At 43.5% G+C, this 15,213-nt stretch overlaps 1 protein-coding gene across 3 annotated transcripts; it reads right to left on the reverse strand.

Moving 5' to 3' along the window:
* Nucleotides 1-118: 118 nt before the first annotated feature.
* On the reverse strand, nucleotides 119-15,019 carry rassf2b (Ras association domain family member 2b). Of its 3 annotated transcripts, XM_008281556.1 has the most exons (11): nucleotides 14,849-15,019; nucleotides 10,886-10,939; nucleotides 8,040-8,113; nucleotides 6,735-6,810; nucleotides 6,433-6,584; nucleotides 4,678-4,793; nucleotides 3,757-3,899; nucleotides 3,443-3,596; nucleotides 2,320-2,441; nucleotides 2,124-2,221; nucleotides 119-2,007 (listed from the first exon to the last, which is right to left on the reverse strand). In XM_008281556.1, the coding sequence occupies exons 3-11, from the start codon at nucleotides 8,090-8,092 to the stop codon at nucleotides 1,938-1,940; spliced, it is 984 nt and encodes a 327-aa protein (XP_008279778.1). In that variant the 5' UTR covers nucleotides 8,093-8,113; nucleotides 10,886-10,939; nucleotides 14,849-15,019; the 3' UTR covers nucleotides 119-1,937. The 3 variants fall into 3 exon arrangements, with proteins under 3 accessions (XP_008279778.1, XP_008279779.1, XP_008279777.1); XM_008281557.1 differs by lacking the exon at nucleotides 14,849-15,019 and having other exon boundaries at nucleotides 10,920-11,161; XM_008281555.1 differs by lacking the exon at nucleotides 14,849-15,019 and having other exon boundaries at nucleotides 10,886-11,160.
* Between the last annotated feature and the right edge of the window lie 194 nt (nucleotides 15,020-15,213).

Genomic DNA, 15,213 nt, shown 5'->3' on the forward strand with positions numbered 1-15,213 from the left:
CACGATGACTACATGTGAACTGTCTGAGCAAGTGGGGTTATATCATTTTAAATTATACAACATTATTTACACATCGTTACCACGACATTGACCAGAAGGAGATGAACAGACAAACTGATGTTTTCCCAAGACAACTTTTTTTTTTATTAAATAACAATCATTGTTCAAAAAAAAAGAAATCTACATTTTCCAAGTAGTGGCATGAGTTCACTTTAAAGACTAAAATTTCTTCTTCATTATTTTGTAAAAGACGCAATTACAAAAAGCAGGCAAGTCTGAAAGAGCCGCTAAAAATAGGACATGCACGCTCTCAGAGTCAGAAATGTTGGACCGACGGACAAAAGCAGACGTACGCAAAGTGCTGCACACGTGGAGGCAAAGTCGTGCTGCTTCGAAACGCTCGTTCACACATTTTAAACATTCTCAGTGAAAGATAATCGGCAGGATTCACAGTCTGGTGGGATTTCACGTCTGTGTTCATGTGCTTCAGGTGTCCAAAGAAATAAAATAAATCCATCCCTGAACATTCGTTTATTTGATAGTTAAATGTGTTTAAAAGGAACAAAAGGGGCTGAAAGGTTTCTAATTATATCAGGGTGGCTGTCATTCTGAAGAATTTACCTTATTATTATTATTATTATTATTATTATTATTATTATATGATCATTTGACAGTGAGAATGAAACTGCTGCTGCACAGAGAGTTATCAGCGATTGCTCAGCTGTTGGAGTTCGGCTTTTACATCTATGGTGTAGTTAAAACATACAAACTTCCACTGAATGGGAAGAAAACTGATTTCATGCTGCAAGTTTGTCGAGGAGATTAAGAGTAATCTCATGTCTGTGTGGTGATAATGAAGCTCCAGCGAGCAGCTCACCAGGTCATTCGTTATCATTAATCATCTATGTTTAAATGCAGTGTGTGCCAAACTAAGTCCCCCAAAAAAGTAAAAGTCTGTCACACGAACCCAAAACTTTTACACTTTGGCTTTTTTACAGATTGGAACTAATCAGTGTGTTAAACAGATGCTGGGAGGTGTTTGGTGTCTCCAGTCCAGCAGGTTTTAGCCTCACTGGTCGCTGGCTGTAGTTACACCAAAATAAAATAAACTCCTGCAAAGAAAGCGAGCAAGTGTTTTACTTTCTTTTAAAAACAACAAGACACATTCAGTCCGACGGCAGCCCAGACAACCTTCAGACATCCGGCGGCGGATAAGCAGATGATCTGTTCTCACGGCATTTCAATAATCCCCGCATTGAACTCTTCAAGTGCAATAAAACGAAGATCATCAGTTCCAATATTAAACTAATTATTGACAGGAGAAAAACATAACCACATGGGGACTTTTGGTGCCGACTGGTATCTGGGTTTGAGTCTAATCTGCTCGCTTGCGGTTTCCTGTTAAAACCCCCCCAGAACTTCCACTGAATTATACACACAACAAAAAATATCCCACAGATCAGAGTTTGTGTGTTTTGTGCTTGGAGAAACCTTCGAACAGGCACTTTACTAAGCCCTCAGAACATGTGCTTTTAATTGATTTGGAATATTATCTGGAATAGAAGACGGAAGAAAAGGCGTTTTGTTTTAGGCTCATTCGTCTGTTTGAACCACTCGCGATTAGAGGAATGTCTTTCTGTGTGCACTGTATGAGAACGATGGAGTCACTGGGTCCAGTGTGTGAGTCGTATTGCTGAGATGGTCACACTCAACATGCACACAACACAGCACATTAAAGTTTTAAGTCTGTAGGTTGACGGATTGGGAAAAAAAAGGACCCACGTAGAGGCAGGAATTCACAGGAGCAGGACAGTCGCCCAAAATGTTCTCGTGAGCCGGCTCTCGGTCGCGCTCTCGGTCGCGGCTGTAAGCGAGGAGGACTCTGGGGAAGTTTCTGACAGTTTGGTGTGGTGGAGGGAGGCCTCACCGTGAGCCGATCACATACACGTCGCCCCCTCTGGAAGACAACTGAGCTGCTTCTCAATTATACACCGCAGGTAGTTATACCTGCACGCATGAAAAGAGAGGAGGAATAAATGTCAAGCAGCACAGACGCATCAAAAAAAAAAAAAAGACTAAACACCTAAAACATGACAGTAGTGATTAGCTATTATTTCCTGTACCTTCTCCTGAGCTTCTGCACCTCTCGGTCCTCCTCTTCTTTCAGCTTGGTGATGAAACTCTGCAGGACAGGCATCTCAAACTTGATATACTGCGCCACCTGGTGGACAGACAGAGAATTTCAATAACAAACATGAGGCGACACAGTAAAGGAGTAAGACGTTTATTGGAGAGTCATATCTCTATCTGGTGACTTACATCATACGTGACTTCTTCTCCCAGGTCTTCTTCCATGAGGAAAACTTTGCAGACCTGCTCGCATGGACCTTGAATGACTCTCAGCACGAGGGGATAGTCGGTCCGCTTCAGTTTCACTCGCTCTGAAACACATCCACAAACAAATGATGCAGCAGCGTCCTCGATATAAGACGGCGAATGGTTGGTGTTGGTGTCCGTCAATCCCCGAAAAAACACGACCATGTTTTTGTAATATTTTCTGCAGTTCTTTTAACTTTGTAATATTGAAGGCTCAGGTGTTATTGGAAAGGAATCCATTATGCAATTCAACAAATGTTTGGAAATCACCTGCCTTTGGAGATCAAAATGTTATTTTTTAGGACTCATGCCTGAGAGATGGCCAAAGAGAGACAAACACTTGTTTAGTGTTTTGTTGGTGGCAGGTAAAAAAGGCCCGTACGAAAAAAATGGCTGTCAAGGGAAAGCCCAGCTTTAAACATGTGGACGGACATCGTGATGGACATTTACAGGATGGAGAGAACAACAGCAGATGTGAATTACAAGAGAGACTCATTTGTTTCACGTTGGAAGAAGTGGATGGACGACATAAATCCACGTAGGCCGGCCTGTGACTCTGCTCATTTTAAATAATATACTATGTATGTAGCAATAACTGCATCCCACTGCCTTTATGTTAAGGTTCTTTTTATGTTTTTCTTTATGTTCTTTTTTTTTGTCTTAAAAAAAAGGGACATTCAAGCTGATGTTTTGTGATTAATAACTAAAGCAGATGTACTTATTACATGTGTCGCTGAATGTCAAGAAGAAAGTTCAGGTGATACGAGCATCTTTAAAGTCAGTAATTGTGAAACAGTTTCATCAAAAAAAATCTTGGCCTCATGTCCAGATTGGTGGTAAATCCACCACCATCGGTCCAGTTTGATGCTCTGGATGCTCTCATGTTTAGACCTCTGGAAGCATCACTGATTTGCAGAGTTGATACGTTGCTGACTTTTGTTTGCTTAACATCTGGGACGCAGCCTTTCTCCCACACTATGAAGCAATTTTATTTTTATCTTTTATCTTATTTTTAACCTTCTTTTCCTCTTCTTACACTCTGGAACATCAAGCGACGACGACTCACCTCCACTGGCGTGGACGAGGTAGAGCGCAAAGTCATCCGGGCTGTTTTCGATCTTGAACTTGTTGAGGAGAACCCGCAGCACCTGAGGCGTCGTCATGCAGCTGTTGATGCGAACGTTAGTGACTGAGCCGAAGGCAGGAGTGAACACGGCCGTCTGAGAGGAACAAATAAAACATCCAGACATGAGTTTAGCTTCCTACATAACATTGTCATTAACGTAATAGTTTAGCACAAAGTGATTCACCAATGTTAATGTATTTGATGATATTATTTGCGTTACTGATTCAGACGTTCAGGTTCTGTGCTGGCATCACCTTATGATTATAGAAATGCCCGTTGATGGAGAACCGATGGCGGCGGATTTTCCTCTGGTCGCTCGGGGACCTTCGCTGACCCCGTCTTAACACCCCGGCATCACTCTTGGTTCTGAGCAGCTGGGCGGAGCTCTCGCTGTCCTCTGTCCAATCAACAATCACTACATCGGTTATTATTCACCGTGAGAAGGTCCCGCATGGTGACAGTCTACTTTTTTATTGTATTTTGCGGTTGCTATAAACTTGGAGGTGTAAAATAAAAGCCTCCAATCTTTACGAGTCAGTAAGAAGGTTCTAAGTAGCACCTAACTAACTAATCAGCTCAAATGGAGACGGCGTGTTTTCCCTGCAGCTCATTCAGAACCCCCCTGAAAGCCGGGGTTATACAGGTATGGTAAAATCAACCCTTTGAGCTGAAAAACAGAAAGACACACTACGAAGAGATGTGAGACTTGGATGAATTTGCTGAAAACAGGCACAATATGGGAGCTTTAAAGTAAAGATCTCAAAATACCGACTATTCCTGAGAGAACACCATATTTGTGCAGGTAATTTTTATAAAATAGGCTTTAGGTTCAAATGGTGGAGATGTTAAAGCTGTATTTAATCACACCGAGCAAGTACACAGAAGTAAACTAAGAGATGAAAACACAACAATTAAGGACAGAAGCGCTACTGTAATTCCAGGAGAAGCTGCCAGTTTGTTGATGAGAGGTTTCCAGCCAACAGTGATTGTACATAAAGCAGCTGAGCACTAATTAGAGATTTGTGGTGTTTTTAACAACCAAGCTAACTTGATTTTTTTGCATGTGGCACATCCTTCTGACAGATGTGTGACGCTGTTTACTGGATTTTGGATTTATTATGGCCAAAACAATAACACACAGTGTTGTTCAATACTTCCATCACTTCTACTCTTACCTTCTGTCTGTTCCTCCGCCACACCGTTGTCCTCTGGTTGGCTCTCAGGTGGCGTCACTTCCACTGTGGGTGGGCTCTGCTGTGTCGTCTGTTGACCATCTGTGCTGTTGGGGGAACTTCAAAAAAGGGAAACAAGAGGGAGTGCAGTTGTAAGAGACAAAGGACAGGAGCTGCAAGGTGGCAGAACTGTACACAAACAGCTGAAAAGATTTTGTAGACAAAACCTGAAGATGTTTAATGATATCGTCTAGACTTCCTGAGACGATGTGTGACAGGAGTTACGGTACAGAACAACACACTGAGTAATAACGTCTACAGTGTTGTGTTTGCAAAGACAACATCACCGTGATTACAAACACTGTGAGCCAGGTGACTCTTTTTATTACATTTCCTGTCAGATCGCAGTTTGTTTTATGTATTTATTGTATGCTTGTCATACCTGTGGTGGCTGGTTTCAGCTTGTGACAGCTGGTTGTTGATGCAATTTGTCTGTTTTCTTCATGAGATGTGAAAGTACAGTCATGACTTGATAGTCTGACCCTTAACAATCCTAAACCTGCTATCCGACAGGTTTTGTAGGAAAAACGAACGTAACCCATAAAAACAGCCTTAACATAGCGACAGCCTTGGATTCTGACTCCAACATGACATTTAATGTCACCAATCAGGATGACGGCGTATTATCTGACTGAACAATCCCACAGATTGGCTACGTTCACACTGCAGGACTTGATGCTCAATGAGGATTTCTTTGTGAGTTCCTTCACGTTTCCAGTTCAATGCGACTTGTATGTGATCTGCTGTGTGAACTTCATACGACCCAAAAGTGTCCCGCATGCGCAGAAGAGGACACGACGACGTCACACGCAGCGAGCGTGCTCAGTGTTTATGGAAGTAAACATGGATGGTAACGGTGGAGCGTATCTGCCACTCCCCCGCCGCCACCGATGGAGAAAACAGAAGTGTGAGCGCTAACTAAACTAGCATCAGCAGCCAAGTACTGCCTGTGGGTTCTGGTCACTTCCACCCCGGTGATGCGCTCTGATGGAGTGGATGTGGCCGGAACGTGCACCACAAGCGCACCGGTCAGTTAGGTGTGAAATCCAGCGATGTGTAGTGTTCTAACAATACACTAGTTATTATAACAACTATATTAACAACAAATCAGCCTTCCAGCATCAAGCACTCCTTGTATCTCGACCTCCGTCTTGACAATCCGACATAAAAGAAGGTTTTACATTTAGTGTCGGATTATCGAGTCACGACTGTATTTACAGCATTGTTTGTTTGATGGCTCATCTAAGTTTATTAAATCCTGATAGACAGACTTTTCTTGCTAGTAAATGAACTGTTTATGCTATTTTGTCCATTTAACGTATAGAATTTCAGCACCCAGCTTCATGTCATGTTACTGTTGGAGCAGGAATAGCTTTGTTTAATGAATGGTACCACAGAGCTGGAAAAGGGGCTTCGAGCTGATTGACACAGACTGATCTGCAGTAGCTCCGGGCAAAAATCAAAATTGAGCCAGAGGTGTGGCTTAAAAGGGTCACTTTTGTTTCTATGTCGCTGCCAATCGACGTTTTATTAAGGATTCACCAGACTGTACGAGCACAGATAGAAAATCTGCGATAACGATCATGTCAACAAATATCCCTGAAAAAAAACGAGACAGAATCCATATCTGCCCTCACTGACCTGCGCATCACCATTTCCGGTCACTGACGTGTAACAGGATCCGTCTGGACGACTTACCCTTGACTGTCCAGATTGCAGCCGGAGTGCCAGGACGTGGAGGAGGGAGGCGGTCGGATTCGCTCGTGGTCATCCTGCATCTGAAGCCTGATCGGCCGCCGCAGGCCCCAGAAGATGTTCAGCAAGCCCTCGACAATCAGCTCCTCCTCTTCCTGTGAGGAGACACGGGCCGCGATCAATGCACGAGCAGACACACAGAAATACACACAATCCACGATCATTAGAGAGTATAATGGGTTTGGTGTGTTGAAGCCTGGAGGCATTCACGTTCTTCTGTTGAACAAAAAGCATTAAACACTCACTTCTCTGTGTCGTAGCTGCAGATTCTGCCCCTCATAGTACAGGTTGTATGTTTTAAGATGTGAGAGGACGGTTGCCCTGGAGACAGAGAGGTTGAATCAGTGAACAGAAGAAACTGTTGAAAGGAAGCTGATGTTAAGCCCACTAACCACAGGTCCTCTGTGTGTGTGTCTATATACTACTGATGACCATTTTACAAAGCATAGCCGATGTAGTTGAATTATTTTGCTCTACAGGCAGCCTTTGATTTAAACTAATTAATCACAGTACAGTTAGGAAACCAACTTGCTGGCTGAGTTGTGTCGTGTCCTTTACGTCTGCTGTACTCTTTGCTAACGACGTCGATCTCAGTGATAACCACATGTTCTGCTTGCACGTCTCTGAAAGTGTCTATTGTATTAAAAATATGCAGCGACCACATTCCTGTCCTTGTCGCGATGAAGTTAACGTCAGTGCACTAGAAAGCAGATTTTCTTACTTGTGAAGCACCACTTTTCTGCCCATCAACATTTTGGATGCTACAGCAAAAAGAGCTTCTGAATGCATCACTGTCCAAAATCAGAACCTACTCTTGACTGCGTTACCATGTAGAGACACTAAAATGTGCATATTTTTATGTATTTTATGCTACAGATTTGACAACATACAACAAGGCCTCTGCAAGATGATTTCTGATTTTTTTACTGGCAGAATGAAAAGCAAGAAAAAATCCTGCACGGGAAGCCGAGATCCAGAACTTCTTGATGTGGTTCCTGAGGAGCAGCATTTAGGGTTTGTTTTTGTGATCTTGGTATAATTAGGAATACATTTTACTCTGTGTTTAATTCCTGCATATACAGAGATGTGATGAGACCACCTTTTGAAAAACATTCGGTAAAGAATCCTCTTTTGTTTTTGGCTGTCTGAATGTTCAGTTCTGTAAAGTACATTTTTTGAAACTTCTTTTTTTGTGCTTTTTTTAAAAAACAGTTTGTGAGTATATGTCAATTTGTGGGTGATTTTTTTACTATGCAATTATCTTACTCTTTTTATAGCGTCATGTAAGCCGATATGAGCTGTGCACTAAGAGGTTCTTACTTAATTCAAGCACTCTCATATTACATTCATAAAGCTTTCCACAAATCAATTAATACTATGTTTGCCTGACAAAAGTCCAACAGTGAAGTTTGTTGCTTTAGATTGTTTGTCTCTATCACACACACACCAACGTTTAATAAACAAAATATGATCACTTGAATTGTGTTTATCATGTTTTTGACATTCAGGTGCTTGTTTGTGTGTCAACATGTTTGGAAATGAACCCTTACTTGCTAATGAACCTGTTCTCTCCGATCTGAACCAAGTCCTGTGTGTCATCCATTCTCAGCGAGCATGAGAGGAGCTGGGAGACAAAGAGGTGACACAGACAGAGTTAATGCTCGTCCATCTGCTTCAGTCTCATGACTCCTCATGACCAGCAGCCAGCGCAGAAGACGCTAAGGAGGCAGCCTGAGGAGGAGGAGGAGGAGGAGGAGGAACGAGACGGCACGAAGAGGAGGAAGTAAAGCCCCAGATTGTAAACAATACCGTCAGATCATATCTGCTTTCCTGTCAGCGACTCCTCACAACACTGTCATAGTTAAAACACCGTTCGTCGTGTCTCGCTACACATTTAGTGTGTGATGGAGCAGAGCAGCTGCTGTCCACACACTCTTCTTCATCTGACAATGTGCGCTCTCTTTCCTGTCGGGGCTTTAATTCTTTCCTTTCTCTTTTACACGTAAGCTTACACTGCACATTTGCAAACGCAGCTGTTTTAAATGGCAACCCGCCATCACCCCTGAGAGTTTTCTTTCCCTCTTTACTGAATGAATGACGGTTTGTGTGTGTGTGTGTGTGTGTGTGTGTGTGTGTGTGTGTGTGTCACACTGGCTGGACGGAAGCTTCCGGAAGGAGATGGACAGGTGCAGGACACATGGGCCACCCACTGCTCCAAATTACTTCAGCTGCTTAAACATTTATCACTGAGCATGCTACTGGCAAAGCAGCACACAGGCCTTCATCTGTCGTATTTGTGTTTGTCAATACTGAACGTGAATATCTGTCCATCGAAACCCGCTGGATGTTTCTGATTTCATTCAAAAGAAGTCGTCTCAAATTACTGAGTTCTAAAGTCCCATCATGCTTTCTTACACAGTCCTCAGTTACATCTCTTATATGAGAATTGTCCAGATACCCTAAAAAAAGGATGTGTGAAAGAGGAGTGGTGTCTGAAACTGATTAAACTGGAGTGGATGCTGTAGAGACGGGGGAGTCCAAGATGAGAGCAAAATTAATGTCCAAAAAAAAAAAAAAGAGTAGATATGAGACAGTTCTGTGTTCTTGAGGTGGAGGGAGGACAGAGTGGGTTATGATCCTCAGGAGAAGGACAATAAGGAAGAAGATGATTATTTCTTGGTTGAGAGATTGAAGAGAGGGCTAGCTTAAGAATTTAAAGCCAAGAAATCTCCAGAGCAGTTTCTAATCAAACATCACGGGACCCAAACGGTATAAAAGCATAATCAAACCTTCTCTCTGTGTTTGCTGGCAGACTAGAATCCATTGAAGCTCAGCGATTCTTCATTCCAGCAGAGGTTTGATGTGATTTAATATAAACGGGAGTCAAAATTTTAAACCTGCTCGGCTGATAGTTTGTGTGCTTGTTGTCTCTCACACAAACCCTCACAGGGAAAGCAGCAGGTTTAGTTTTTTTTAGGCTTGCTGCTACACAGAATACAGAAATCCATCCTGGTGCACCGTCACAAAGGATGTCTCCATTTCTAAAATGCATCTGGAGGAGAGTGGAGCAAAGTAGCTCGCTGGAGGATGCACAAGTCTGTCCTTGATGTATCCTCAAAGAGGCGTGACAAAACTAAAATAATACTTCATCACAGATCTCTCTCATGTCTCATCTTCACCTCTTCAGCTCACACATCTGCCGGGAGGGACGGAGATGCAAGCAGAGGAACAGGAGGATGAATCCAACTGACTTTATTGATGAGGCTGAGATTTGTGCTTTGCTACGAAATTCACTCCAGACGTTCATGTTTCCCTCCCAGCGAGTCGCAGCGATTTCAGCGATCCTGCGACTTTTCATCGAACTTCCTCATTAGTTTGAAAACGTCTGTGCAGATTCTGAGTCATGGATGTCATGGTAACCCTGGGAGCTTTAATAAAAAGCAACTGGACTTCTAGTTCATCCAAGAGGCTACCTCAGTTCAGAAGAATGTCAAAACTCAACAAATGACGTTCCCATTTTTAGTGCTAGTTAGCAAACATTAGCTTACTAGTGACCTAAATAATGAAATCACAGCTTCCTCTGTAGGTTGGCTGAGCTCAGCCGTTAATGATAAGGTGAGGAGCTCAGACATCCAGAGCTTGGAGTAGAGTCACTGCTCCTTCATGCTGATTTGGTTCCAACATCTGATGTCTCCTGAGCACCTTTCTTTGGAGGTTTTCTGGGTACATCCAGCTGAGAGGACACCCCAGGGTCGGCCCGGGATTACACATCCTATCTGGCCTGGGAACACCTTGGGGGAACTGGAGAACACTGCTGAGAAGATGGACGTCTGGAATGACCTGCTTAACCCGCTGCGTCCGCAAAGTGACCCCGGAAAAGGACAAGCAAATGGAACGGATGTATGGATGGATGGGTAGCTTGCTAACAGGCTAACTAAGATGATTAAAATGGTAAACACTGCACCTCCTCAACATCAGCATAGCATGTTTTTAGCATGTATTGAAGCAGCTTTGTGCCTACGTACAGCCTCACCTGGACACTTTTTGACTTGTCCTTCTGATTTCACTGCAGTTTGATTCTGGATTTGATTCTATTCCTTACTATCACGATTAATTAGCAGACATTTGAGACTTGTTTATGAACATAGAGTAAGTTTACAGTGTGTTTCATAGTTAGTTTCATTGCCTCAGCAAAGAAACGGCAGCAAAAAACCCATTATTGGTGGTAAAAAAAGGTTAAAATATGCAAAACCAAAGCATGATTCCTTCTCACATCACTCTGTTACACAAATCAGTGCTTCTGAAACTCAACAACCAACATATATTTATAACAAAAAGTCAGAGAGACATACCTACGCAGCATAAATATGTGTCCTCAGACTACAAGCGAGCTTACCGTAGAGAAGACTGTGTGATCTCTGTTGACTCACCGGAGAGAAGAGGGAGCTGCCTGTTTGGAGACAGACGTTAAGACAGTTAGACTCTGAAGGTATCCTCAGGTATTAGCGGTTCTGTGACTCAGGTGTCAGTTTAAAAACGGCCCACGAGGGTCTTTTTCTTGTGAACGTGACAGCAAACAGACGAGGAAGAGTGGGGGCGTTTGAAAGGAAGCGCTCCCCTTCCGTCAATTCACTTCCTCCTTTACTCAGTCAGTCACACAGGAAGCTGACACTCGCCTTGACACGGCCTAAAACTTCCTCAATTCAAGCTGCACAGATGACTTATCACCCAAACACAGTTTACACACACCAGCATGAGCAGATACGCCGATCGCCTCGCGCCGTTATCAGACCGAACGGCGAGATCAGACACATGCCGGAACAGTTTAGTGTAAACAAAAGACCTGACGAGCAGCTTTAAACACACGGCGGCGGCGATAAATAGCCCGAGGCTGTCAATCTCTGAAATAGATGTGTTCAGTTATTGTGGGCCAATTAAATATTAAACACCAATCAGCCGAGCCCCATGCCAAGGCCTATCAATATTTCAGCGCTTATATTAGCCCTGTCAAGCACTCAAAAGCTCACCATTGACCCACACAATGGAAGTCATTAGTCTTTAATATCACGGCCGCGGTCAAAGGCGGCTGCGCTCGGAGACTCGCTAACGGGCAGACATGTGGTTGGCTGTCGATCCAAAACAACGCTGCAATTGTCTGGAAAGACACAAGATCAATGTGAACTTCAGGTCAACTAAATAGTCATCTGATGACACAACTGATGCCTCCCTGATGTGACCTCAGGCTCCAGAGATAAAGACTGAAACGGACATTTAACCTTTAAAGCGTCATCATAAACGTGTTTAGTGTTTTTGCTGTTGGTACGTTTTCTTCAGCTGGGAGACCGAGCTGGGATGTTGTATAATTAGATGTGTAGGGTATGTTTTTATTGGAATATCATGACACAGCTTTGTTTTGTCTGTGCGTTTAAGCCTACAGTACAGTTAGGCATTGCTGGGCACTCAGAACATCTAAACACTGGTGAAAAAAGGTGACAAAACAGTTTTTCCAATACATTCCTTTGGGTATACAGGAAAACGTATGTGCATGTACGTATGTTCTTCACTGACAAAAGAAATAAAAGTTCATTTGCTTACAACTTGCAAGTGAAAATCTTTCCAATCTTTAAATCCATCCATAGATAATACTAATCACTACTTGGCATTTGACGTTAAATAGTGATATTCTGGGAAAAAACAAGAATAAAATCTAAAAATAAAGGTTTTATTATTTACTCAGTTAGTTGTTCTTTTGTATTTTTTGTGCATTTTTCCAGCATCAAGGCTCTAAAGGCTGTTGAGACACAACTTCATGTTTGTTTTTTTGGCCTAAAAGCACTCAAACGAATTCAGATTTAAAACAATGAACTTAATACTATAAGCGTCTCTGTGTCAGCTGGTTGTTAAAATCCCCAAAATATACTCAGGACGGGACTTTGGAGGCTGCTGGTGACACGACTGAGTGAACAGTTGCAGTTCAGTGAAACATACGATTAATTCTTGTCCCCTTTTGGCCACTAAACCCACATCAGAGATCATTCTACCAACCCAGTATGAACTGGGAATATCACCATAAAGCACCATTAGTTCCCCAAGAAAGCACTGATAGAAACATCACAAATTAAAGGAATGTAGTGAAACAAACTGCATTTGCTTCCAAAGCTGTAGAAACTACCTTGACGCTTAACCAAAACATCTCTTGATAGTTTTGTCTGCTACAACAAGAGGAGCTTGTCTCCGTAAAGGAAAAAAAACTCTGTGTAACATTGAGACTCCAGCAGCAGCATATAAAGCAGCCAGACTGACCCACGGCTGACCGGTCCCTGTTTCCCATCTCTGCACCGGACAACTCCAAATGTAGAACTCATTGACTGCCTCAATCCCCCCGAGCCTCATTACCAACGTCGGCCAATCCTCAGCCTCCGTCTTCCCCTCCTTCTCTGCGTCTTTATGTCTCGTTCACTTTCATCTGCTCGCTTGTTTTCTACCACAGTAAGTCTGAGCGGCGGTCCAATTTTTCTGATTGGAAAATTTTCCCCTCTCTGCTGCTGCCTGCTTTTTCCATTTCTCTCTTCTTGGCTTCGCATCTGCTTCACGTCGCCTCGTGAAAGACTAGAAGGCATCCAACATGCTGATAAAACCACAACTTCCTGACTTGTCCCCCTCCGAGCTCTCTCATTGACACACATGCACGCTTGTTTTCTGCCCTATTGCCCCCGCCGCCTCTGAACCTCCTCCGTCAACGTCTCCGGCCGATGAATAGCTCCGAACCTCCTCCTGCTGCTGCTGCTCGGGCCCACCAACGCCGCCTCCCCTGCCTTCATCCTCCACGTTACTACTGCTCTGCCTCACTATTGTCACCATTGTCATAGCAACACGGAAAACATCTGAGCTCCAGCAGCTATCCCACAAACAACGAGCCAAAAATAGTGTCTGTCCTGCTCCTCGTTAGGCCCAATGGGGCTGTCAAAAACGATGCCAGGCTGAGTCTGAACGTCCAAACTTCTCTTTCCTCTGAGCTGACAGCAGAGCGAGAGGTTTATCTGCAAGTATTTGGCTAAATCAAAGTTATGTTTCAAGCATAAACAGAAGCAAATCACTGATCCCATCTTCTTGTTTTGTCACGTGTGATGGTTAATTATATAAAACCGGGGTTTGGACTCACAAAGAAGGAATTTTAAGACGTTACCGGAGGCTCTGGAAACATTTTTTTGTTGTTGTTGTTGTGTGGCATTTTGGAAAAAATTTAAAGAGAAAGGGAACAAAATGGCTGGTGGTTCAACATTTGTGTAAACAATCCTATTTGTAAAGACAAAACGGGTCAAAATCAGAACTGCATATTAAATTAAAACTAATTTATGATAACTATAACTGGCTTCTGACAAGTACAAAAGCAAATTTGCTGATTAAACGTTACAGATGGGACTAATATTTTGAATATTTTCCCGGTAGTTTATCAGATCCACCATGTAAAAGCTAATTCCAGTGCAAATAATCCTACTTTTAAAGACTAAACCACATATTCGGGTCAAACTCAGCCCACTTGCAACTGCATATAAATTAAATTAAACTAATTTATGATAACTACAACTGCCATTTGACAAGTACAAAAGCAAAAATGGCTGATCAAATGTTACAGATGCTGAATATTTTGCTGGTAGTTTAAACTAATTCTTGTGCCAGTCATCCTACCTGTGATTTGGGGCTATTAATTCAACTTTAAGATCATTTTTGGAGGTGCTGCTGTTGTTTATAGCTCCTAAAAAAATGGCCCTAAAGTTGCTCCCCACCACCTCCACCAACCTGAACATCTTGGTGGATGTGGGCTGTAATGCTGATTGGTTCAATAAACTGGCACTGGATTGGAGTGAGCATCACTTTTTTTCTTAGCTCTGCCTGTTTCCAGCCTTACGTTCGCTGCGAGGAATCTTAACTATCTATCGCTTGTTATGTAACCTGTTTGACCAAATCGCAGCTATGTGCACTCCCCCTGCCAGGAGAGAAATGTGACAACAATATGCGCATTTTTCAGTTGGAGATATTTTTTTTCTTTCAGCTCGAAGCGTCACAGAAAGTGCACATTAGCGCTGCAACGTGAGTTCACGGCGACACGAACGCGTAAAGATTCGAGGTTTTTGGAGTCCACGCGTGTCGCCCGTGGTTTGATGAAATAAATAATGGATGTTTTATGGTCCCCGAAAACATTTTTAAGTGTAGTTTTTCCCGCATCAAACAACCGAAACTACACCCAGCCCGCATCGCCACATCTACCCCACAGACATCATCACGACCAGCCTGCTGAGCTACAGCCGACCCCTCCGTCTGGCTCCTGCCCACTTTTGGAGCTCGTCTCTCGGCTCACCGTGCGCGGTTCTCCTCGGTGGTGGTCCTCCTGCTCCTCCTTCTCCTCCTCTTCTTCTTCTTCCTCCTCTTCCTTCTTCCTCCCCGTTAAAAACCGTCCAACTCGTTGGAAACAATCAGCAGGGGCGCGTGCAGCAGCGGCAGCGGCAGCCGCGCATCCAGCAGCTCGTGGGAGAAGTAGGAGGAGAGCGCGAGAGGTCCATCTGTTGTGGAGGAGCTCGCGGCAGCAGCGGCGGCGGCGGCGGCGGCGGCGGAGGAGGCGCGCGGCCCCGGCAGGGAGCCAATCAGAGCGCGAGGCTGACGAGCCTTTGTTAGCGCTGCGTGCGGAGATGAATGAAAACAGGACAACAATAGAGCTCAGAGAGG

This window comes from Stegastes partitus, unplaced genomic scaffold (genome assembly GCF_000690725.1).
Source record: "Stegastes partitus isolate 25-593 unplaced genomic scaffold, Stegastes_partitus-1.0.2 Scaffold237, whole genome shotgun sequence".
Taxonomy (NCBI): domain Eukaryota; kingdom Metazoa; phylum Chordata; class Actinopteri; family Pomacentridae; genus Stegastes; species Stegastes partitus.